The sequence below is a fragment of the Ptychodera flava genome, chromosome 22, assembly GCF_041260155.1.
Source record: "Ptychodera flava strain L36383 chromosome 22, AS_Pfla_20210202, whole genome shotgun sequence".
Taxonomy (NCBI): Eukaryota; Metazoa; Hemichordata; class Enteropneusta; family Ptychoderidae; genus Ptychodera; species Ptychodera flava.
This window is the reverse complement of record NC_091949.1, coordinates 15189583-15216405: the sequence shown is the minus strand read 5'-3', so window position 1 is coordinate 15216405 and position 26823 is coordinate 15189583. Positions and strand designations below refer to the sequence as shown.

Here is a 26823-nt window from a genome sequence, read left to right as displayed (position 1 = left end):
ATTTAGCCTACACTGTGTAGAAAACCTCGGGTCAGAGGTTTTAGGTGGGCTACTGTTAACCCCTGACCCGAGGTTTTTCTACACAGTGTAGGCAAAATTGATGGAAGTTGTCTATGGTCGACCATTTTTGAGACATCTTTCAATAAATCGAACAACATCAGCAACTGCTCGTTTGCAACAATATTGGTGTAAAAAGGGTCAAAAGATAGCGATAATGTCCCTTTAATGTTATCGTGATCACCAATTTTGAATCTGTCTCGGACACACCTACCACCCGCGCTACATCGCGAATATAGCACGGATGTTTTCACATCTCGACCCATCTGATCGCTGTATTTGCGCCATGAAGATAATAATATGATATAAAAAAGATATCAACTTCATTGCATGGCATACTGTAATGCAGTAGACAGCTGAAATTGTCATTTGATATCTGTACCCTATTATTGTTTACATCGAAATTAAACGAAGCATACACTTACCAATGGACGAATCAACGCAAGCGCTGTGTGGAATACCAAGGGGTGCCACAGTCTGTATTCGCAACACTTCACGTATAACTGCCTCGCAGTAGGGCAGACTCCCCCTGTCGCTTAACGCCGGCTGTCGGTCACGACCGATAACAGTGTCAATTTCCCTAGCAACGGTTGCCTGGATGTCTGGATGCTTAACCATGTAAACAATGCACCAATTCATGGCGATGGATGACGTATCAATACCGGCTGAAATTAACAGTGAGAATGGTAAGTCATGAAATTTCGGAGCAGGTCTACGGTATTGGATAATTTAGTGGCCTTGAACATGATGAATAACAAAAACAGCCTTTATCGAAAGGTTATTAAATTATACACATGCCATTAATTCCACGTCACTTTAGATCTCATTTCAGCTAATTCGTAACTACACTAAAAGTTATTATGCCTACTAGTGCGCTAAATGTTACTGACCTGAAAAATTGCATACGGTACCTGTGAATTAGCAAATGTCCAAAGTAATCAATTGACAAGAACACTCATCAACAATGAATATTTTATTTATGGTTTTTTTTTTAGAAAAGAAAGAAAAAATATCATGACACACCTCCGAACATGTCAGACAAAGTCTGTACCATGTGAGTTTCTGTAAGCGAACCAACTTGTTCAGCGCCCTCCTGGACAGCCTCGTTCTGGGCATGGATGAGATGATCCGTCAAGTCTCGTAGATTGTCTGCAAGCCGCAAAAGTGCAAAAACGGGCACGCAGTGAATTTTCAGATCCATTAACTGATATGATTTCATGAGAAGCTACCCTTTAACGGTAATGGTAGTCGTAAACGATATTTCCGAGGGAGGCATTGTGCCCATTGACGTCAGAGCGCCTTTCTAGACGGATACAACAGTCACGAGGCACATAAATCTATCGCCCACATTGAGTCCTTATTAATGATGAAAATTACCCAGGCTACTATCGTAAATTACGGCCAACCTCTAGTGACAGTTATGGCTTCTTTTGAATCAGGAAACAGAACCATCAAAATCATAATAATAAAGACATTAAGGTACGATTCAAATTTCCCACGCAACTATTTTAGCGAAAACTTACTGCAAGTTAACTATGAATATTCGATAATGAATGTGAACAATATAAGTGAACTGAACATGTTCAGTACAAGAATTGGATCATAGAGGACGTGATTAGTTGAAGCGCCACCCTCAGTCCATTAATGTATCTCATCTTGTCTGTTGTAGTATTATTCCAAATTGACCATTAGATAACACAATATAAAACTGTGCACTTTGAAATCAGAAGTCTTCTCTCAAAATTTCGAAATTTAATATGGATAAAATTTCTGTTGACGTCCTCATACTTCTAACATCTAGTTCTGAGTAGTATTCTCTGCTCACGGCAATCGAGTGATAACGTGTACACACGGATGTACAGTGCCGAGAAGGAGGTACGGCTGGCGTTAGACAGGATTGAAAAGAGCACTCATACGATGAAAAACAGACTAAAAGGCCAGGGCAAAGGACGCTTACTGCACCTACAGATCGACCAGCCAGCACTCAATTTTCTTCAAGAAGGTTACAATATGAATAAGATGAAATATGGCCAGACGACTGGCAGAGATATTTTGCCCGTACGCCGGACCCGGTTTGTTCTAACATGCAGCGTCCATGCCGATGCTAACAAAGTCCCAATAACATTTTCACGGCCAGTTATTTGTGCAAGTTTTCCTGATAATAAGTGACAAAGCTAATAATTTCAGTCTTGTCGTTTTGTTTTTCTGTACCTTTGTCAAAGTTCCTTCGGTGTTCATCCAGTTTCTTTCGGAGAAAACCGGTAAACCTCTCCGTGAGTTTCTTGACAGTCGATGGTCCGGGTGTGGGGAGATACTTGGCCCAGTGGAGAAAATCCGCCAAAAGACCATTACCAACGCCATGAACCATGTCCTCTGTCGTGTGGACAAATTCCAAGAACTCCTCGTCGTCAAGAGAGTATCTAACAACGAATTAAACTTGAAACTTTCACTAAAAATCGGATAGTTACGTAAATATTTATCGTGTGTTATTTATCTCTGACCGTGAGAGGTGACAAATACCTTGAGAGAGAATGTGCCCCGCTGTTGTTGAAAGAATCTTGACTCTCAAAAATTCTTACACCTGCAAAGTAAATTAACTTTACATCGTCTTGCTTTCATATAATTCGAAAAGTTATTTTTTATCAAACAATAATAACCCAGAGAGTGGCAGCCCTTCAATAATGGATTTGTGGTTGTTCGCTGAGCATATAAGCCATGATCTTTCAGCTATGAAGGGGATGAATTTGAAGTTGATCAGAGCATAAGCAAAATTTTAGAACTGCCCTCTTCGATTTGCCCACTGCCTCAATATACCGAGACCAATACATGAGAATGTGTTCCCTAAACCGGAGAATATTCTAGCACACTCAGGAAAGTTGACTTTAGAAGGCAAATGAAAATGAGACCATCCATTTGCATTTGTCTGTGCAGTTTCTAGCAATCCCTAAAATTACAGTGTCTGTTTCTTCAAATTTGTTCTCATGTCTGATGGAATAATGTTGTTACTTGATTCAGCACGACAAAAAGCCTCCAAGTATTACCCTGCATGATGTAACCAAAAATGTCAAGTTTTCAACCAATGTCAAGTTTTCCGTGATATACACCGAGATATCCTTTCGGATATCCGGGTTTTTACGTCGTCGACAGCTCATTCATCGATAGAAAGTGTTCTTTGTGATTATTTACCCCTGCAGAGATAACATCAAATAGACAGCGCAGAGAATGAGTTGAGAACTCACTTGCGATTAAAGCACACAGTGGCCATGATGTTACAGATAACCAGCATTAACATCGGCTTGACGTCGAACTCTTCGCCGGCCTTGCTACGGAAGAGATCCCTCAACTTCGGGAAGGCTTCATCGATGACAAGACGCTCCAGCGTCTGGCCACTAGCATACGACCTTTCAGAGATGAAATGTGATCACTAGAAATCGGCCTACAAAGACACTTTCTCATTCGATCTAGTATTGCAATGTCGACTAGATTTCATTTCATTTATATAATGATCAGTTTGATATGTAAATTTGTCTGAATTACTCTGTGTCTGTCTGCTTGTGATTAGATCTTATCGCCATGGCAATCCTGCCCCGGAACGCCTTTCTTCGTCTACCTGCCTACCTTGATGTTTACTGTTCTATCGACGAATTCTGACTTCTTGGAATGAGTCAATGGTTTGCTATTTTTTGGATATCAATAGCTTATGTGAACTGTTAGAATGCTTCCTGAAATTTTTCAATATGGCTCTATGATAGAAATGAACGTTCGGCGATTGTTGTTAATGTGGCAGAAATTTCGTACCCCAACACGTTCCAACATGTCGGACTTTGTGGGTATAAATTTTCATATATTGAATAATAGAGTGGCTTTGATCAAGATATAATAAAGCTATGAAAAAATATCTACGATATGAGACCACCTGTCCTGAATGCAAGAGGACGCTCGACCCATCAAAACAAAATAAGCCACATACGGTATCGATGCACACATAACATGGACATAATATTAAACATTATAAAATACGTTCTCTCAAGGTACACTTGTATGTGTGAAGATAGAACGTATCGGGGACAGACATTCGGACTCTCAAACTTTTTACAATACTTTTTTGATCCACAATTTGTGGGGGTTCATTTTAAAGCTCTTGGTAAAAGAAAACTTAGTTTTTCGAAAATCCGAAATTTAATTTGCCCCATGGAGCTAAGGATGGCGGCCATTTTAATTTTAAATACCGGTAAATCTTGTATCATTTCTTTCTGTAGAAACAAAATTTGCCCGGTGACCCCCGATTTTTAATCTTGATTTTGAAAAGGCATGATAAATATATTTCTTGAGCAAAGATTGAGCAAAAGTTTAAGTCTTTCATTTTCGAGGCACATACTGCCTTAAAGGCGTGGTTGCATTAAAGCTCCATAAGCTGTGCTTTTGGCTATTTTTTCAGAACTTTTGTTTTGTGGTTTCCCTACACTTTCTGCATTGAATCCCTAAACTGTAATTTAATGTCAAGTACATGTATTTAGAATATCAACACAACCTGTGTAAGTATAATCTCCATTGTTATTGTTGAAAATTGTATTCAAGTCCGGACTAGAATTCATTTGTAAACAATAAACAACATCACTACACACATACAAGCTGTGTAGACTAAAAGAATACTTGAATTTCAGCATGACAAACGGATTAGGGTCAGACACGGTAGTTGATATACAGAAGCAGAATACTGAAAAACTTGCCACAAGTTACATCGTATGTCCCTTTAAGACCGCTATGATGCGGTCAGAATGTGTCGAAGAAACAGAGACGTATAGTATAGTTGGAAAATCATACCTCATCGCAGCATGGCTTAACTTCCTGTGCAGTTTCCAGGTGGGGCCAAAATCTCCAAAAATAATATCTTTGCGGCCCTCTGAAAAGATGTCCGCTATATATAGGATTGCAATACCCGTGTTAGTTCCATGCACAATGGAAACAATACTAGTAATATATATTTACTTCTTATCACCCGAAATAATTGTGTGTCATTGTCTTTGAAACAGATGAAGTTGCTAGTAAATGCGTCAACCTGCATTGACGTATTTTTATTTTCCATTCATAATCCAGCGGTAACTTTCAGACATCACCATAATCACAATCCAAAAGATTTTACTTGACTTTACAGTTATAAACGACATGAATAAAATCCTCTTTTATTTATGTACAACAGAGTCCAGACTTATTGAAAACTCAGATCTTTAGTGGGAGATAATGGTTTCGGTCATTAAAGGAAAATTGAAAAAATATTATTCCGCTTACTTGAGTAGATGTAGGGCCTTCCTGCGAAGTCGTTGAATTTTTTTATTAACGCCTCGTTGACGAGTTCAACGTTGTTGAGAACAACGATTGTGTGACTCCCTAGTTTGATGGAAAATATGTCGCCGTATTTCTTTGCCAACTTCATGAAACTGATGTGTGGACTTCTGCCGACATCTGTCAAGAGTTGATTCACAAAGGTTATGAGAAAGCTAGACAAAGTCGAAACAGATTGACTTTCGCTCTCTGTCCGTTGTCTGTTTGTCCCGTTGTTCGAAAGATCTCTGTCTCTTTCAAACCCTTTTAACGTGATATGTCGGTGTCTGCTTCGACGACTTGTCCTGTCTCTTCTCCTTCTCTCAGTCTATCTAATAGGGTCTGTCTGCCTGTCTGTCTCTGCATTTCTCTGTCTGCATGTCTTTCTGACTGTCTCTGCCTTTCTGTCTGCCTGCCTGCCTGTCTGTCTGTCTGCCTCTCTCTCTCTCTCTCTCACTCTCTCTCTCTCTCTCTCTCTCTCTCTCTCTCTCTCTCTCTCTCTCTCTCTCTCTCTCTCTCTCTCTCTCTCTCTCTCTCTCTCCCTCTCTCTCTCTCTCTCACATCATTTTCTATTTATTTGATATACGACCGACTTCGCCTACTCTAATTTCACGTCATGCTAAACCGAGTCAAATAAAAAAATCCAAAAATGTTCATGTGAACTATTTTGTCGTGTAAATTAAGAAGATATGATGATTGTGACAATCTTCCAAAGATTATTTGACCTATATTATCATATGATTCGTGCCTATTATTTCAAATTTATCGGTTCAGACTCAAAGAAAACGAATTGAAAATGAGAGCATTGAGTATTGTGGTTGCACTTTATCCGATTATTATATTGTACGCATAATTTAATCGATAAAATATCAAGCGCCGAAGACAAGAAATCGTTTAGTCAATTTAGCTGGGTCTGAAGTCTTTCCGTGAATCATTGTGCTTATTTTCATGTAAATGCTTCGTCTGACGTCATGACGGGAGTTTACTCCCGTCTACGTCACTTAAATTGCATACGTCACAAAAGTACATTAACCTCTGCTGTAGAAGTGGTACCCTTCGTAGCTAACTCGTACAACGGCGAGACAGTTGTAAAGGCGTCTAAGCTAGCCTAATCCAAAATTAACCTCGAAAACACTCATCATTAGAAAGTTCGTGCAGGGGTGTAACTACTTTCTCTTCTCTACAACATTCTACAACCCCGTTCGATGGGACGGTATGAATGTAAATTGCAGCTTCTTTAAATTGAAATTGATTAAAGTTTCATAAATTTCGAAAGATCGTTCCTTTGTAAAAAAAAGTTGGCGACCTTGCACGTGTTTCAGATGAATAAATTTGTGTCACTTTGTCTTTTGGCACAAACAAGCGGCTGCGTTGTCAGTAAAGTGTGCGCTTCCCATAACAGAACACCAAGCAATTATAACTGACTTCAAAGACTATTACTAATATTTGTAATCTTTGAAGTATTTGTTGTTGTTCGAAGACAGTTGCGAATGTTTAATGCTCGAAACCAAACCATCAAATCAACCTGTCATAACTTAGACATAACGTGTAATGTCTGGACAATCACAGACGTACATGCAACCAATTGAAAAGCTCGTAAGCTTTTAGAAATATAAACAAACTTTTCAACTTTTTAGCAGTTTATACGTAATGTATTTCGAGCACTCTCATCAATGGTCGCATGACATTCTTCTCTTCATAAAGATGTATATTACGGATGTAAAACAAACAAACAACCACAAAGTATACAAAACAAATAAGTAAAAATCAAAATAACAACCATAAATTTGTTCCCGAACATCCCGCTATCTGATTATGCTTTTGTGAATTTGCTTGCTTGCCATGAACATCCCGTTCCTTTTAGGTTTTAGTGAAATGGTCGTCAGTTCTGAGGATCAATTAACATTTTCTGAGAACGTTCATAGCTTTGTTCACAAAGGTGCATATTTTTTCTAACCAATCTCTTCATCCACATCAATTTAACAGCGGCAAAGCCTATAAAGTTCTTCAATACAGGCGACATTCATACAACTTTCACAATCAGATTCAAGAGTTTTATCGAACTGCACAGTCTATACCTGAATAAAGAAATTGTCTCGGCCGAACTCACCCAGTATGCATCCGACGATCGGTAAGCCACGCGGCCCAGGAGGAAATCCCGGGGGTCGCTTGTATGACGAGAGAATAAACGCGATAAGTGACGCAACCAGGAGAATGATGGCACAGGCAGACGAAAGGGAGTCGAAGATCTCCATCACTTCTCAAAAGGTGTAAATTTGTGTAATGTCGGGACGGCAGCGTGCTTCACCTTTTAAAACTGGTCGCAGCAAATGGGAAATTCTCTGAGACGGCTGTTCTGTTTATCGACCAACACCCAGCAACTGCCTCGAGAACAGCTGCAAAACCCTGCGCTCCTTTTGACATGTTGTTCAGGGGTGAGTTCTTCATTCGTAATTTCGCTCATAATTGGTAGTTAAAGCCTGAAGTGACACTTTAATAATTGTGTCAAATCTTGGGAACACAATTGATGCCGTCGTGACCAAAACCACTCGGGTTTACTTAACCCGTTAAATGTGCCACAAAATCTTACGTCTGTAATTCTGTACTGATTGATGAATTTAGCATACCAACTTTATTTTCTCTGTTATTCACCAGCAACCCCAGACCTGCCCCTAGTCTGTGGGCATATATAAATATTATACAGTAAATTAGAGCAATGTACCCTGGCAGACTGTGTGTTTTATCTCACGTAGACTTATCATGATGCCATATGCAAATTTGACCAATAATTCAAAAACAGGGGAGCATGTCAGTACTACAGAAAAAGACATGTAGCGACCCAGCGTTAACCTATAGGTTAATCTACCGGTAGAGTTGACCCAGATGGTAAATTCGGGTCATCTTATCTCAAAGGGTGCTCAGTCCCACATGCAAATATGGCTACTACACCTGGACAGTCACAACAGAAACCTAGGGTGGTCTTGCATGTACTATCTGAAATGAAAAACTTGAACATAATTTTTTGACCATTAATCTAAAAGTATGACAGTTAACTTGAAATAACCTTAATTTTCAGTTTGCGCAAAGAAAAGATTATCATAAGTAACAATGATTAGTGACTATATGGGCTATGCCTCATTTCCTCATTTATCCAGAAAGAGTAGGTGATTTGTGAGCTGTAACCACCGAAATCTGACGTCTTCGACCTCTGTTCACCAACACAACGGTTTTCACGTGACATTACTTGCGCCCTCACACCTGTTTGATTATTTCGTCTCTTGTCATTTCTTGTTGTGAATGCATTGCGCTACTGTCATCGTCGGTTTTGCACCAGCAAGACAGTTAGATTTCTTGGGGCATGATGAAATGGGGGTGTCAACAGTTCTCTTTTAGTTCATTGTGGCAGGGTTTTTTCAAATTATGCTTGAGCAGCACTTTATATTTTCTGTACGACTAAGGCGATGTCTTTTTGTAGATGCGTAAAAGTGTCAATGTTTTTATTAGTGCATGGAAGTAGGAAAACTTTTTACCTTCATGATTGGTGCAACCTTTAAGCTTTTAGTTAGGAGATTTTGGTGCATCTATTTATTGTAAAGTGTTATACGAAAGTATTCGGTGAGTGATGTAAATTAATGCCAATGTAAAAATAGATAAAGAGATTAAATCAATAACATGCATCAATCTCGATGGAAAGTCAAACAGCGTTGGAATGAACATCAAAGTGAATCCTCGATGATGTAGATTATAGATTACCGAATTGTAATTCTGCAAATGTCAAACAGTGGGTCAAAAACTGAGTAAAGGAGTGATGCATGCAATCACGAATAGATTACATGCCCATAAAGAGGTCAACTACATGTACCCAGTCTTCTAGACTGAATATCATTAATATTTATGCCACCCAAGATCGATTTTCAGGTAATAATTGAGTATCTCACATCATTTTTTCACCGCCATTTTAGCGGTTAAGTGGCGGCAAATTATTTTTTCACTTTAGGGTTTACATTAAATCATTTATTCTACTTGGTTGGCTGACAATTTCTCCCCCCCCCCCAAAAAAAATCTTTAATCTCCCTAGAAATCAAATGATGTTCCAGAGGATATACCTGAGTACAATCGGGGAGGGGGTACGTAACAGGAAGGAGTGTATGTAACGCTTGGAATGACAGGGAGCGACACAGAAAGTGTAGGATCTATATCGAAAAAGAGGGTAAGCTTATGCTGATACAACGCCGCTGCTCTCTGCAATATAAGGTTGTCCATGACAGACGTGACGTGAGTGTATTAATCTCCCATAGGCAGCCACAGTAGCGTTGGGCTTAATTTTCTTCTTTAAACCATTCAGCGGCACAAATCCCGTGGAAGTAGCTAGATCAATGTGTTTGAGTACCGATTAAATTTTCGTGCAGGCAAATCCAGGGAAATTTTGAGCAAGTGATGAAATACCGCCCCAGCGGTATTTTACAGACATCCGTACCCAATATGATTTCTGTGGGCCGATAACCCCTATATTATTACCACATTCTGCTGCGGCCTACTTTCACCAACGTCTGCATTTTTATTGAAGAAGACAACATTTTTATAAAAAAAGTTCCAGGATGAAGCCGCAAAACGGCAACACTGCAGGCATCAAAACTCATAAAGTCAGCACTATTTTCCTTTGGGATGAGGCCTATATTGCAAATTACAGGTTTGGCACCATGCAAGATTTAAGGTTATAGCCCCTCACACTGGCAAGCAGTATCAAGCAAATGAGAATTTTCTGAGGGAGAGAAGAAAGAGCGCATAGGCACCGAAAGAGAAAGCAGTGAACAAAGTTAAAACTGGGCCCTATGAGTATGTTCTGTAAGAAATGACTGAGAGAGAGAGAGAGAGAGAGAGAGAGAGAGAGAGAGAGAGAGAGAGAGAGATGCTCTACTGTCTATTACAATTTCGGAAGAAAGGCTTATTTATATTGGCATATGCACCGCAGAAAGGAAGCTCAACGCGGATGAAATAGGCTACTACACTCGGTAGGCCTATTAGTGATATCAACGTTTCATAATTACGATTTATTATTTTTAATAATTGCAAAAATAGTATCATATTTTTAGACTATTCCCCTTCAATTCGCTTGTGGCTGCAGCACTGTAGCTCGAGGTTTTGCCAAGGTCGGACGGCAAATTTGCCGTCCAAATACCCAAGCAAAACCTCGAGCTACAAGAACTGCAGCCAGATAGAATGGACACTAGCCCTTTTAATACTCCACCTCCTTGGCACCTTTCATAAATTAGCTCTTTTACTACTCTTAGGCTTAGGCCTAAAGTTGTTCAGAAGGTTACATGTAACAGTAGAAATAAATCAACAAAAAGAAAACAACAACAACAACCAGATTACTTTATTCCCTGTGCAAATACCGGCTGATAATGAGCATGCTGACAAATCCACAGATTACCCATGTTGCACTGCGTTTTCCCCCTAAGTGGATCGCGCTCGGGGGTGCTGCAAATGAAAATAGTCCTGTAATTACCCACGTCGTGCATGTTAGTTTAAAACCGTACTGGTTTCTTTAAATTCCATTTTAGTTTAATGCTTCTTTTGTGAGAATTTTGAAGAGCGAAATAAGGGTGTCTTTCCCTCGATGGAAACGGACTTTATGGAAATATCTTCAATCGAAATGTACTACATAAGTGCATACCCCTGCGCGCCAGAAGAACAACACAGATTCAATATGGCGGACAGTGGAAAGGCAACTGCGTCCTCTGTTCAAAAAGACTTGGATATTTCAGAAAAGAGCGGTCAGAAAGATCAAGATAATAAGGATTCTGCACCAAAAATCGCTGGAGTACACAACGGACTGGAAGATGCTTTCATTGAAGTAGGGGAAAACTATCTAGTGAAGCGTTCGGATAACACGTGGCGTAAGTGCAAATCGATTAAGCTAGTCGCCTTTAAAATTGCGTTGTGCATTGCATTTTCAGGTATTTACTCTGTCAGCACCATTGCGGTCACTTCATTAACGTTCACTCATAGACAGTGGAGGGGGGAAGACTCCCCTCCACTGTCTATGGTTCACTTCAGCTCTAAAATGTTAACTAGGATGGTAAATATGTCCAACCTCGCTGTGGAAACATGAACATGGCCTATTGAACTGCCAGAAGATGACTATCGTATGAGAAAGTTTGACATTGTGTGATTTGTCCATAACCTCTCCGCAGTTGAGGAACGTGTACCAGGCGTGATATTCGTAAGTTTTGGCACGATAGACTGTAGAATTGCGCCTCTACTGTCTGTGGTTTTGGGTATCGTACAAAACTATGGCGAGGTCCTACTACTTGACAGTTTTTGACCAACATTACTCACCCGGGCCGTGGCGATTGGTGACCGACAAACGTCTGATGTCTGTCTTGTTGGAAGCCGTACTCATACGATCAAAACATTGAAGCTCCATTGTCGATGATAAAAAAACCAGGAACAAATGCTACAGTAGACCTGTACTTTAGTAACTTCCAAAAAGCATTGCTCGCTAAAACAGATTGGTGGTGTGATATGTAGCCATTGTTTCAAGCAATATCGGTTATCAAGGCCTTATAAATTCGACCATTTTTGATCACCGTTTTACCCAAATATCGTGAGTAAAATTATCTAGCCCCTGGAGCTGTAGAGCCCCTTCGCCACCTTGGTAATTGGGTACTTGTGGGGGAAATAAGCCACCCTGAGGTAAAGACAGTCAAGATAATTGCCACCATATAACCAGCAAATTCGTTATGTTTCCACATCCCAACACCATAGGTCTGTGAAACCAGACTAGGGAAACTAAGATGAGGTATTACCCCACAGTTATGTGTGGTTCAATACGTAGCGGCCGCCGCGTGGTATGCGTTGAAAAATAGGTATGCATACCACGCGGCGGCTGCTATTTATCGAACCACACTTAACTGTCTGTGTATTACCCAACCTCTTCCAGCCCAGTTTCATACTTCATACCACCCAAATCTCAAATTTTTCCAGTATTATTTCCAGCCACAGTCCCTAGAGGGACTGTGTTCCAGTATTACCCATGGTTGCCCCCTCACACATACAATGTACATTGTCTGCTGCATTGCTACCGCGAGTACTTAAAACAGCTTTCTTGCGAATCTTAGGGGTCTAGGCTACCATACCAGTGTTTTTGTTTATGGCCATAAGCAGATAAATGTTACTTGGATTCCCCAGTCATTTCATCGGGGTTCCCCTCAGTATATGACTGTAATCAGAAATGGGGAAAGCAGAAATGTTACAGGGGATCCATTAGAGAAGAAACGTTTCATTAAAACAGCTTGAATATTTTAAGTTATGTGATAATAGTCATGTGGCTACATAGTGGCACAGGGTGCTGATAGCCAACTTATTTCAGGCCATGTTCAAATATTTCTTGAGGAAATGGCTTCTCAGTCATTGTTAATGGGCCAGGGTGTGAAGCTAAAACAGTTGAATTTGTAAATCAGTTTTTTCACCCCATTGTCATGTCACATCTTACATTTATCTTCGTCTTCATAACCTTACAGACAAAGCAGAAGTGATATTCTCCAGAGAAAATGACCTCGTGGGTGGCAGAAAAGAGTTCTATGTGCACTACAAAGGATGTAAGTGTTGAACTGATTTTAATAATAGTCTTAAAAAAACTGAAGTCGTGCAATGATGAGGTTTAAAAATGCCCCATCAAGGACTAGAAGGAAATATTATCGTGAAAGACTTGCTTTGGTTAATGGAAATGTATTGCATAATGCCTGATAATAAGCACACCAGAATTAATGTGGTCAGGTGCACACTGATCAACAAGTCCCAGTTATCACATAGTTCTCTCCATGGCTCAAGTTTCATGCTCATGTGTGTGAGTATTAGTAGAATTATCTGATGGAAAAGTATACACTTGGTATTACACCATTGCATTTGTATGTCACACAGAAATTAGTGAACAAACATCAACCAAATATCAAATAAAGATGTGAACTTAAATCTTGGGATGTTAAACCTTCATGATCTATCGTATTAAAATTCTTTCCTGTACTGGTTGAGGGTTTAAAATATGAAAACTTTGTGTCAAGTGCTGACTTGAATGAATGCTCAAGCACCTTTAATCCATCGTTACCCGGTAAATGATTCCATGTTTTTTCTCGGGGCAGTCAACAGACGTCTGGACGAATGGGTAGACACAGAACGCCTTGATGTTACAAACTCTGTGACAGAAGACAAGAAAGTGTTCGATGCCAAGGCAACGTTTGAGGAATCAGAGAGGAAGATAACCAGAAACCAAAAGAGGAAACATGATGAGATCAACCATGTGCAAAAGGTGAGAGAGATGGTACCCATGTCATATACAGTATGTAAATGTGTCGACAAAGTGAATTCATAGTTACATGTTCTAGAAGAATCTTACACAAGTTTCACAGGATCTTCCTGTGAAAACAATTGAAAATCTACACTGATGTAGAAGCAAAGGACAGCCTCTGTTTTCCTACATTCCAGTCAAATTCATATACTTCATTGTCCTGGTTCATTGTCCAGGATATATGTCTGGCTTCAACTACAAACACCATTAATAAACTCAGATATTTTGACTGCATCTGCCAAAACTTTGAGTCTTTACTCGTATTCATTGGCATGGAAGACAAAAAATGTACAGACTGTCTGTATGTGTGGTCTGTTCTTGCAACTCGCAATAATCAAATGATGGAAGCACAAATATTTTCTTTTTTCAAGCAAGTATACATGTACAATTATGTTCATTTTGGATAATTCATACTCATACAAAATCATATTTGCACACTCACACTAGTTTCTTTAAATCTTTATTCTGTGGCCATTTTCTCATTTTTTGTCCACAGTCTCTGAGGTGTAGGTGCTTTCATGCAAATATCTAGTGGCAGATAATTGATAAGGTTTGCTGTGTATGCATGAAAACAGCTACCTGAAATGCCTGATGATGATAAGATGTACATAGCTAAGCTATGAAACACATGTGGTGATTCATGATATCATTCCAACTCATCCTTGCTCTGAAGGCATGGAAATACTTCTGATACAAAGATCTCACTCTGGATAGGAAAAGCAGAGCAAAGGGTGAATTTATGGTACATGTACTTCAGTATTTGACATGATGATGTCAGTGTTGTTAGAAATTAACATTCTAAATGGCACTCTTCCATTTTTACAAACCATGACACTGTCAACAAAAAAACATCAACAAGGGGGATGGGTGAGGTGGCACCTTGGACCAGTGGTTAGGGTAACGGACTCGCTATTGGAGGATGGTGAGTTGGAGACCCGGTTCAAGTCCCGGTAGATCCAGAGTAGCGGATTCACTGTCGGAGGATGGTGAATTCGAGACTCTAGCTCGGTGTTGTGCCCTTGAGCAAGGCACTTTACTCCTCTGTGCTCCATTGGGGTTGTGGGTTATGGGTATTTAGAAGTATTCGACCTCCATGAAAAGAGGTGTTTCACCTATGGAGTTATCGAGTTTAAATATAGATTAAAAAAACAACAAAAAAACCAACAAAGTATGCATAGAGAAAATGTATTAGAATTTTTGGTTAAACAACATTTACTGCACCAGTTGTGCTCCTTCCTTGACAGTGTCTTTAGGCAAAGTTACTTTCAAGTTTGTCATTCGTTACATATCTGCTTGTTTGTTACAAGAGATATGACATAATTGGGAAGACTACTTGTTGTAATGAAAGGATTCACTCTCATGAAAAACCTGTTTGTTTTTTCACAGACGTTTGCCGAGATGGATCCTACAACTGCAGCGTTGGAGAGAGAACACGAAGCAGTAAGTTTCTAATCTTTTCGCAGGAAAGCTTGCAGTGTGGTTTAAGCGTAGAGAGTGGAGTGGAAAGTGGGTGAGAGCTTACAAAAGTGAAAGATCAACATGAAGAATTACTGACCATTGGAGCTCTTTTGCCACCCATCATTGTCAGTTTTGCTTCTGTTGATGAGAAGATGGATTGTTTTTGACAGAGTATATCATTATATCATTACAATGACATTTGCTGATTTAAGAGAAATTCATACATTCAACAAATCTTGGGTTTTTTCTGCTGCGTATGTTTATTGCCATGATCTGTGTGTATATCCCGTACACGTGATTTATTAGGGTGTTCTCCATAGCTTGGAAAAGAGAGGGGTGGCCAATTTACATAACAATGTATAATTTGCATATTCTTTTGTTGTGAAAATGTTATTCTTTCATATAGTTATTATCATATGAATAGATTGCTCCAAAACCAGAAGGATGGCCCATGTCTAAAAATCCCCTTGTGGAGAACCCTTTATTATATAGTTTCAATCCTAACATCAACAATTTCACAGTTTCAGTCATTATAATTTCTGAAATTATTTTCAAAAATTATGGACAGATATTTGACTTTTGCATATTAATGATAAAAATTGACATCAGCAATCAGCCGTATTTAGGGCATTTGTCCCAAAACAGAAAAAAATTGTAAAGGAATGTATGTTTCTTGATTTGTGATGGAGGGCTAATTGTGTGTTAACATGAATGAGTTTTCTTGGCCACTAATCCAAAAATTTCTGGAATTTATAGGTCATCTTGCAAACAGTTTTATAATTGGCCCAAGTATGTCAGCTTTCTTAATAACTCGTCAATCATCAGTATCCAATTAATATTAATGTTTCTGTTTGTTTCTGTGATAGATTACAAAAATCAAGTATGTTGACAAGGTGCAGATTGGGAAATATGAAATCGACACCTGGTACTTCTCACCATTTCCGGAAGACTTCGGCAAAGCGCCAAAACTCTGGGTCTGTGAATATTGTCTCAAGTACATGAAGTGGGAGAAGACATACAGACACCACTTGGTAAGAATTGTCACCTGACTGAAATAACACTTCATTGCATATATATGATATGTTCACATTTATGGTGCGAAATTTGAATAAGTATGTGTGTGATTTGAAAGTTAATTTTCTGCTGCCTTCAGTTTGCTCCTGTTGACTCAGGTGTACTAGGTAGTGAAAAATTATTGGTGAAAAATTAATCCACACGAAAAGGAAAGTTTCTTCTTCTGTACATGTATTGAGATATTGCAGTCAATAAACGGTGTCAAAAGTCTCTTGTGAAATAGTATGACATGCTACAGGCCCTAAAGCAGCATGCCCTTTCTGGCAATTTGTACCACTGACTCGAAAGTGTTCTTTTTTGACGTCAGAAAAGTTTACACAGTACATGCACCTGGTATAGGACTTACCTGAGGAAATTCCAAAAATTGATGAATGAGCTCAGATGGTTGAGTAATCTCAAAAGCTATACACAGAGCACAATATGCCAGAAAATCATGGCAAGTCGTCGTAAAATATGCCACGCATATTAACTTTCTCATTGCATCACCTTAGACTTTTTAAAGTTTGAACCCAGTAGTTTCATGTGCCCAGTTGTACGTGTAAGATAGGGAATGGTAGGGTTATTGTGACAATAGCACTGAGCAATGAGTGGATGTGTGGAAATTTGTCATCCAAATTCACTTCATACACGTACTAGCCAGCTGATAGAGGGTGCACTGCACTCCCTCATGAGCTGGACTGACTGTGATCCAGTATCCCCACATAGCAATACCTAAACCCTGGTCCGTTACAGTTGGACTAGTGTCTTACACAAACCCCAGTTAAGCACTTGAAAGAACATTTCTTTTGCCTTGTGGGACTTTTTTATTTATTTATTTTTTTTTATATTTTTAGCTCCCATATATGCATATGTATATATGCAAATGGGAGGTATTCTTATAAGGTGGAAAAATGTTGTCTGTATGTATGTATGTATGTATGTATGTATGTATGTATGTATGTATGTATGTCCGTCCTCATCAAAAACTCCTAAACCGTAGCACCTACTGTCTTAGTATTTGGTGTACAGGTGCACCTAGGGGTGGAGATGTGAATTTGTTCAAATGAACATGTCAGTGCCAAAAATATGCAAATGAGGGGAAAAAAAGGAAAAATCCTGCAAATGGCTAAAACTTAGTAAGCATTGGTCAGATTTGGTTGAAACTTGGTATGCAGATTTCTTTAGGTATTCTAAATTATGTGTGCAAAAATTGGGATGAAATTTGCATGTTTGTATTTTTAGGGTATTTTTTCCTTTTTAGTCAAAAAAATCTTGTTCTCTGAAATCGCTCGTCTGATTGCTATGAAACTTGATATTCATGTTCTCAGGATGACCTCAGTCATGCTTGTACAAATTGTATTGATATTGTCATATTTGTAATTTTGGGGCAATTTTCCCAATTTTTGATAAAAAAAATTTTTATCCAAAAACTACTGATTTGATAGCTTTGATATTTGGTATACAGGTATCTAAGATTAATCTCAATATAATGTATTGAAGGTATGTTGAAACTGGCAATTTTTATTTTATTTTTGGGGCAATTTTTGCCTTTTTTGGTCAAAAAAATTTTCTCCTAAAACTTCTGATCTGGTAGCTTTGATATCTAGTGTACAGGTTCCTAGGGTTTATGTTAATTAGATATATTTAAAATTAGGATGAAATCTGCAATTTTGTATTTTGGGGGGCAATTTTTTTCATTTTTGGTAAAAAAATTGTTTCTCAAAATTTACCAGTCTGATTGCTTTGATATTTAGTAAACCAGTTCTTAGGGTTTTTGTTAATAAGATATATTGAAATTAAGTTGAAATCCGGAATTTTGAATTTTTGGGGCAACTTTGTGAAACTGTTAGTGTTACTGGGATATCTTTCATTTTGTATTTTTAAGATTTTTTTTGTAATTTTATACCTACTGGAACTAAGAGTATATAATGTGGTGATTTAGTAAGCATTCGATATGGTAAACTGTATTTGGTGTTGAAATGCAGTAAAAAAATCCTGGCAGATTTTGAAAAATTCCAAACAAATGCCAATAAAAAATTCAGCCAGAGAAGGTTTGACAAAAAGAAAAGGTGGGAGAGTGGGGAAAAAAGAATGTACAATGGATTGGATAAAAAAGATAATGTACCTCATCGATCTTCCAGACACCGTCCCTTATCAAATGGTCCACCCCGATGTTTTTTTGTGCGCAATTAACCATGCAGTGTATTTTAGTTTAAGATGTCAAGTTAGGTAAGGATTCGAAAGGAATAGTCAAGTTCACCACAGTTTAACTTTATCTCTTGTGTCATCATCCTTGTGTAATTGGTTAAGTTTGTAAGTTGTTCCAGATGTGGATGCACCAGCTGTTCTGGAAGAAAACAATGTTTACTTTTCCATGTAGGGTTTCTGAGTTGATGATTGTATGTTGAAATTTCTCCATGTATCTGGTGTATGGGCAAAGTGTAAACATTGGTTGCATGTTATGTATTTCAGTCTCTGTCAAATATTGTAAATGAAAAAATCAAGAACAGTTTGCTGTGTGCTTGTAAAAGATAACATATTTGTCAATACATAAACTGCCTTGCAGATTGATTGTCTTAAAGATTATCACAGAAGTAGAAAAGGAAAAGAAACTAATCAAATTGCTGTAACATATTCACTCTCATTGCCTGTATAGGCCTATACTTGACTATTTTATGATTACTTTCAGCTGTTTGTTTTATCTTTGCTATTCTCCATGGGCCAAGGCACACTTTGGGTCAATGTCATCACTCTGTGCCAGTCTCTGTATGTCAGTCTGTCTGTATATGTATGTCCATGTTTCATACAATTGTTGACTTGTTTTGATAAATATATGGGAGCGAACAGTGATGTTGTCACTATTTTTTATTTCACACACACAAAAAATACACAAGAAAAGGAGCACCTACAGAAGCAAGAAAAGCCACAGGACAAAAAGAAAGGAAAAACAAAAGTCGTTCAAAGAAAAGTGGGATATTTTTATTCCCATAATATTATATAAACTTGTACATTTTGTTTTTCCATTTTGTTTTGCCTTCTGGGACTTTACTTTTGTCCAAATTCTCTCTAAGAAATGTGTGAATGGTGGACCCAGGAGACTGTATTAGCAATACCATGAATACCCTGTAAAGCTACTGTAGAAAATTTTATTCTTTGCAGTAGGTTTTCTGTGGCCCGTACTCCAAGTAGAGTATGTGTAAAATATGCCGGTCCCAGGAACATGATGTAAAATCATTACATAAATCCCTCTAGAGTAAAAACGGAACAATTCTATTCATTGCAGCAGTTTTACCAACATGTAGATATATCATGCTGATGGTAGCCCGAGCAAATTTTTGCTCATCTGAACAAATCGTCTTTGTCGGTAGTCAAATACCATAGAAAGTACCAGTAGGGTTTTTTGTAACATACTGGTAGTGTATGTTAATAGTTGATGTAACTGTATAAACAGCTCAAATCTAGCATCAGAATATATACTGTGATAACAGTAAAACAGTGTACTATGTCTCACCTGTGTGTAGGCATTCCATTTCTTGAACTTTACGGAGAAACAGGCCAGTTTTGTGCTCTTTACAAGGTTGAACTTCCATTATTTGCCACTTGGCCACAACAAGATTTTTATGACTTTTTGTAACTGATGCAATGATAGCTTTATACAGTTGTTACAGAAAGTTCAAAGTAAATTCAAGGAACCTAGAAAATTCCAAGTTGCTAAATCAACCTCTTGCATAAAGGTTAAACGGTGAAAAGGAACACAAATTCTTTTTCACGGTCTTCTATCTGCATCAGCATAGAGTAGAAAATAAAATGTTTGAGATGGCAAAGTAGATAGATAAATACCTATCAATATTCTGGCCCCAATATTCCTTGTAACTTTCCCATCTCCCCAGGAAAATGGCAAGGAACTTAGACCGGGGGTTTATGATATGTCCTGCTGCTTGCTCAATGCGTAATCTTCCCTCGATCTCCCCACACTTTCCAGCTAGGCAATGCTATTCAGCTTTGGAGAATAATCTGTTCACAGAATAATCTGTCACATAGAATGTTACCAATAATACATTTGTAATCGCAATGTATGTGGGATTTAAATAGATGAATAACTCATAGGATCATTATTATGATCAGTTTAATAAGCAAAAATGCATTTGGTGTGCTGTGATCAACTGTTTAATATGAAAATTGTTTCATCCAGAGAGCAAGGGATGTGGAGGAAGATAGAGGGAAGATAAAACTCTCAGCAAGCAGCAAGACACTTTGCAAACCACCAGTCTAAGTTCCTCACTGTTTTCCTAGGGAGATAGGAACATTGCAAAGGATACTGATAGGGACTTATCAACTTTGTAATCTCAAAGATTTTCTTTTCTGCTGTAAAGCTGACCACTTGCGCCAGTCCTTTCGTATCTGCTGACTCCCAAATATTGCTGTTCCTACATATACACTTACTTACATTCATACTTTACAGAGTACTTGTGTGCGACGTCAACCACCTGGCAAAGAGATCTACAGAAAGAATTCCATATCAGTGTATGAAGTTGATGGCAAGGAATTCAAGGTATGTCATTAAAATTTAGAAATGTATCACTTACAAGTCTGCTAGAAATCTTTCAATGTGTGCTCTTTGTATGTATTGTACACACCATCAATTTGATACAATTTGACTGTTGGATCAATGCCTTAAGAAATGACGCTGTCTGACTGTAGATGGCGCTTTAAAACTTAGATAACATTTCAAGCTGTCAGTCAAAATCCAATTGCACAATTTTAAAGTATAACATGTAATATATGTAATCACTAATCACAGTGTCTTCAACACGGCCCTCATAATGTCCAAACCCTCTGACGCCAACCAGCACAGTTATAACTTTTTATCACCAAATTTCAGTGTAGCTGTATTGTCTGTGGTCATGTTTAACCTCAACAGAGTGAAATGGTGTTCAAAATTTTAAAAAATTGGATGTTATAATGTGCAAACAATATTCTACATATTTGTAAACGGAGATTTATTATTCAGCATTTTATTTTTGAAATGTGCTGCTGCCCCATGTATATTTTACTAGATTTTATTCTGTATCGTGTCAAATATTGGAAGTCTTTCCACCTGTTAATTCAGAAATAGATGGTTCATTCTTGTTTTGTTGTATTTATTTATTTCAGATATACTGCCAGAACCTGTGCTTACTGGCCAAGCTGTTCCTCGACCACAAGACACTGTACTTCGATGTGGAACCATTCCTGTTCTACATTCTGACAGAGGTTGACAAATACGGAGCTCACTTAGTTGGCTATTTCTCAAAGGTAAGGCAATCAAGATTGGTTATTCGTGTTACGGTTTGATCAGTTTATTTTGACAATTTAATTCTACTTGTATACACCTTGTAATTATTAGCGAAGATGTGAAATCTAGGTGAGTGGATTGGGTAGTGGGGTAACATTTTCATAGCGCCCTCAACATGACTGTCATCAGGAATATCAAATGAAACCTGTCGACATTTTAGGTTATGTAGCTGTACTAAACAGCTATCTTCACATATATGGCTGTAGAATATACTGTAACTTTGTACATACAGCACATACATTGTAGTACAATTATTTAAACAGTAACTTCCCCTATAAAAGCTGGATTATTGTAAATCTATGCAAATGTAAACTACTGATCGGACGTGCCATGTTTCGTCCCAGAATCCCATACTTGTACCATGTTTCAGGCATTCATTGTCATTGAATCTTGCATTTGATGTCTGTGAATATATAGCGACTAAATTTGAGTCAAAAATCAACTGAAAAAATGTTCCCTTTTTAGTTGGAGAATGCATATCTTTCAAAATGTGTTCCCTGTTCGACCATTTGACCCCTGTTTGCATATGTCACGAAAGTGCCCATCATGATTACTCAAATTTCTCATACGGTCAAAGCGATGCTATGAGAATTCAAAACTCCTGCCCAGTGTATGCGAATGGCTGCATCATCAGTAATCCCCCTATTGTGCGCCCACGGTCCTGTAACTTCCCCGTTTAAAGTAATACTCAACTATAATGTGAAGGAATGTATTTTTGTGAACATTGGCTCCTAAAACTGACAACATGAAATGAACATTATTTACCGCAGGCATACAGCAATGGATATCCTTTTGAAATGTAATTAGAGCACAATAATTTGTGAAAAAAAATCTACAACCGAATAATTTGAATTTTGTGGTTGCAAATGAGAGATGCAACCGATTGCACATGTAAGAATCATGAATGTTGTCCAAAATATTGAAGTTTTTGAATCTGTTCAAGGTATTTTACTGATATCTGTGAGTCTCTTGTCGTCCTTTATCTCTGACAGGAGAAAGAATCGCCAGATGGAAACAATGTTGCCTGCATTCTGACATTGCCGCCGTTCCAGAGGAAAGGCTATGGAAAATTCCTCATAGCATTCAGTAAGTTTGTGTGTGATCATTACAGCATGATCATTCATGACAACTTCCTTTTAATATGTCCTTTCTTGCATTTTCAACATTGCAGTTAGGTTTGCCAACCTCACCACTTGTATGTCCAACCTTTGAATTTGAAACAACAGGATTACAGGAAAGTGATGTGAAAAACAAAAAAGGATGAAAGTGTGTTTTTGAGACTATCCTTTCTCGTTGTACCATTGCTGTAAAGAGAAGCACTATCAATTCATATTAACCTACGATGTTACACCTAATGGTTTTTGTCAATGAGCAATACATGGATATTACTGTCTTGTTAAATACTTTCTAAATGTATATACATATAACAAGGACAAGAGACACTATATGTATGATCTGTCAAACGCAAAAACAAAACAATATAAAAAAGTTGACAACACTTTCACTGTTTTTAGCTTAAGTTAATCAATACAAAACTAGCAATTTCAAAAATCTTGAAAGGCAAAGAATATAATATTCTAGGATTTCTGAATGCTTATTGTGACACTGGCCATGAAGTATCTCTGAATGGCATTCTTTGACTCATTTCTTGCAGGTTATGAACTGTCAAAGGCAGAAAGCATGGTCGGTTCTCCAGAAAAACCACTCTCGGATCTCGGCAAGCTGAGTTACCGCAGCTATTGGTCCTGGGTGCTGCTGGAAATACTCCGGGATTTCAGAGGTACACTGTCAATCAAAGATTTAAGGTAATGAGCTCTGCACTTGGTACGGCTTTTTTATCAGACGAAGTTGATGGATTTTCTGACTACAAGGAAAGATATTAGATATATTTTGCAATACAAGGCTCATACATCACTTCAGACTCATGAACTAAGGGTGAAATGATGAAGTTAAATACGCAGAGCAAACTTAAAGAGCAGTGGGCCAATTTTCCACAAGATATTAATCAGTGCTTGTCTGAGGGTGACTTAATTGATGAATAACTACAAACATGCCCCCTAGGATTGTGTTGAATTGAACTATAACCCAGCATGGGCCCAGTGTATGTCCTTCAGTCTTTCCTTACTGGGAGGCCAGCGTAAGTAAGTAGTACTGATTTTTTAGCAAAATATTACAGTACTACAACTCTGTAGTATTTGCATGAGTGGTTTAAGGACAGTACATTGTCTTCATTGACCTGTACAATCTTTCTGGACATCACCGTGAGAAACATACCACAAACAGGTCTCAAAGCAGAGCAAAAATAATGATTAGCTTATCAATGAAAGGGAATGTGATTTATGTAATTCTGTACAGTCACCATATTGATTAGATTTTGCCAGTTGTGTTGGAAGAGACAGTACAGAGTAAAGTTGGTGTGAAAATATCATTTCAATACATAACACACTTAGGCTAAGTGAACTGCTTTGATGAGAAATAGAAAAACCTTCGAATTTCACAGCATTCCAAATTTGAAATAGCTCCCCATATCAATGATACTTAAAAAAATCCACAAGCAGTACACGTCCAATTTGATGTTAGTGTCAAAATATGGAGCAACTAGTAACCTCGTTCAACTTTTCATCCCCACAGCCAAATGACCAGCATCACGCAGCCAGACATCATCAGCACACTGCAAGCCCTGAACATGGTGAAGTACTGGAAAGGACAGCACGTGATCTGCGTCACTCCCAAGCTAGTGGAAGAACATCTCAAGAGTGCACAGTACAAGAGACCCAGACTCACGGTGGACACGTCATGTCTCAAGTGGGGGCCTCCGCTGAGGAGGAATTCCAAAAAGGACACAAAGAGCTCTAAGAAGTGACCGTAACCTTTCCAAGTTTCATTGTCGCTGTCGTTGCTTTTACTACCAAGAGAAAAACTATTAAGCAGGGTGCCTTGTGAATTTATAATCTGCTCATGCAGTGTTTTTACTGCAGATACGGGACAAAGATATCAGCTTGAAACCATGGTGATATATCTCCCATCATGTATTGTTACCAGTTTAATTTACCAATCTGACCCTGTTGAGACGACTGAGGAACCCACTATCATGAATAATGCACCAACTTCGGCATGTATCTGCAATAGTTGTGAGATTTTGGTCGAATTTGAAAGGTCAAAGGTCACCAGCTGTCAAATCAAAGTGTCTCACACCCATTCCCCCCGCATCACAGATAATATGTAGTGGTAGTCCCATGGGCAAGTGTACCATCACTTTGTATGCAACAAACAATGTCGACAGAAGACAGTTCGTAAAACCAGGGCATTTTGTCACAGGTGGTGACTTTCCTAGCCAAATACTTTGTCATTACAAAAAAAGTTATCTGTATTTTTGGAAGACATTTAGCTTCACAACACTATGGAAGCTTGCAAAGTCCTACCTCAGAGATTGGTTGAGCAGTAAGTTGGTATGCTTTCCAAGAATCACTTGCCATGAGGACAGTGTCTGTAACCCTGCGTATAGTATATATCTCCAGATTATGGTGATATGACGTATGTAAGACTTTGATCCTGGCAGACTTTCTGTATGATTTCCACCAAGCAAGACTGCAGCCGTGCAGACTGTATTGAGTGCCCCAGCAAGCATGGCCATGTAAACAATTTCTACTGACAATGAGAGTTTCTGAATTCATTCAGAGGAGATTACAAGTTCAGTTCAGACTGTGCATATGTTGTAACTTGTTCATGTGAGTGCAAAGTTCTGTTTTAGAGAATGTGTATTCATTCTCTCTCTACAAAATAATAAGTAGTACTGCAGATTGTTACATCATAAATACCGATTCATTGTATTTTTCCCGTCAGTTGCACCCATTATTTTGCGTAGAGTTTGCAGACAATGTTTGAAATGTGTCTTAAAACAATAGTTTGAGAGTTTTATTGTACGGGGAAGTGTAGCATATAAACATGCCCCTGTTCCCGGATATTATCGTTAGATCTGGATTTCTTCATTTCGTGTCTCTCTGTATACAATGTACAAAGTTTGTGGTATATCATAGTGAACCATTTCAGCATCCATAATCGACAGACATTTTACTGCCACATTCATTGTGAAAGACCCCAAAACCAAAATCTCCCATTCACCAGTGTTACAGTATCATGTATATAGACATTGAGACTGTCAATCTGTACTGGAACTTGACCTTGAGAAAGTTGATACTTCATATGTTTGTATTGTGTTTTTTTGTTTGTTTTTTTTTGTACGCACACTAGTGTTGTTTTAGTTTCTCCCGGAAAAGGATGGTCATTTAGTCTGAGTTTCTAGCATCCTTAAAGAAAAACAAAAACAATATTTGCAATGTGAAGTAAGGGTAGGATATGTAATGGTGAGCAGACTTTACAAATGTTATGAAGCAACTCGATGCAATAGTGATTAACCTAACATTGCAAGTTGACTTCAAGTGTGTTAAGAATCATCTTGTGTCGGCAGGGAGATAAACCATTGTATGGCTTGCTCACTTGTCAGGACAGATACTAAATAATCTTTCCAACTAGAAGCAGACAGTACATTTACTTAACTTACTGCTATTGATGCTCCAATATATCCAGGGAAGTGGGGAAGACTTTCCTCTTGTTTTGGACATAAGTAAAGAAACGGCAAAAATTCAGCTCATATGTTGACTATTTTTAGTTTATCATGTGTAGTTATTGTAGTAGGGACTGCTTGAACGTAAAATAGAATTTTTAAAGGTGAATTTGATAAGCCCAGTCATGTGATATGATATTTGTCCTTGTAAATATACTGCCCTCAACGTCAATAAAACAAAAGCTTTGATATTTCTGGCAAAATCATGTGTATAGTGTATTCGGTTTTTTTTTTCATTATTTATGATTATTTATTTTTCTACTTTCTCATGATACAAGAAATTAATTTAATATGTCACGTCAAAGAGATTTCAGTTGTTTTGAACTACTAATGCATCTCAAACTGGTCTCCAGGGTGGCATTTCAAAGACCTACTAACCATTAAAATGTAATTGTCATGATCTATACTCACTAACTCAATCAATGCATGTTGCAAGTTTCCGGTGATATACCAGTGTCATACATGCTCACCGCCAAGTCTTGCGCCATTTTCAAAATAATCACACAGCTCTGACTTCTAGAGTCTTGTTAGTCAAATGTTTTTACCCAAATCAAGCTCTAAATCCACTCTCTGTTGAGCCTGAAACATCTTGTATGGGGAATTCGGTTTCCACACTGAAAACCA

At 38.2% G+C, this 26823-nt stretch overlaps 2 protein-coding genes across 2 annotated transcripts; one reads left to right on the top strand and one right to left on the bottom strand.

The window, feature by feature from the left end:
* Positions 1-111: 111 nt before the first annotated feature.
* Positions 112-7689, bottom strand: LOC139123356 (steroid 17-alpha-hydroxylase/17,20 lyase-like). The gene is made up of 8 exons (XM_070689507.1): positions 7490-7689; positions 5347-5520; positions 4882-4975; positions 3297-3458; positions 2269-2477; positions 1081-1206; positions 483-722; positions 112-164 (listed from the first exon to the last, which is right to left on the bottom strand). The coding sequence occupies exons 1-8, from the start codon at positions 7632-7634 to the stop codon at positions 112-114; spliced, it is 1203 nt and encodes a 400-aa protein (XP_070545608.1). The 5' UTR covers positions 7635-7689.
* A 3153-nt stretch (positions 7690-10842) lies between these two features.
* Positions 10843-26405, top strand: LOC139122766 (histone acetyltransferase KAT8-like). The gene is made up of 10 exons (XM_070688472.1): positions 10843-11279; positions 12906-12983; positions 13524-13690; positions 15116-15169; positions 16054-16218; positions 20703-20792; positions 21395-21535; positions 22568-22661; positions 23230-23380; positions 24207-26405. The coding sequence occupies exons 1-10, from the start codon at positions 11000-11002 to the stop codon at positions 24436-24438; spliced, it is 1452 nt and encodes a 483-aa protein (XP_070544573.1). The 5' UTR covers positions 10843-10999; the 3' UTR covers positions 24439-26405.
* The last annotated feature ends 418 nt before the right edge of the window (positions 26406-26823 follow it).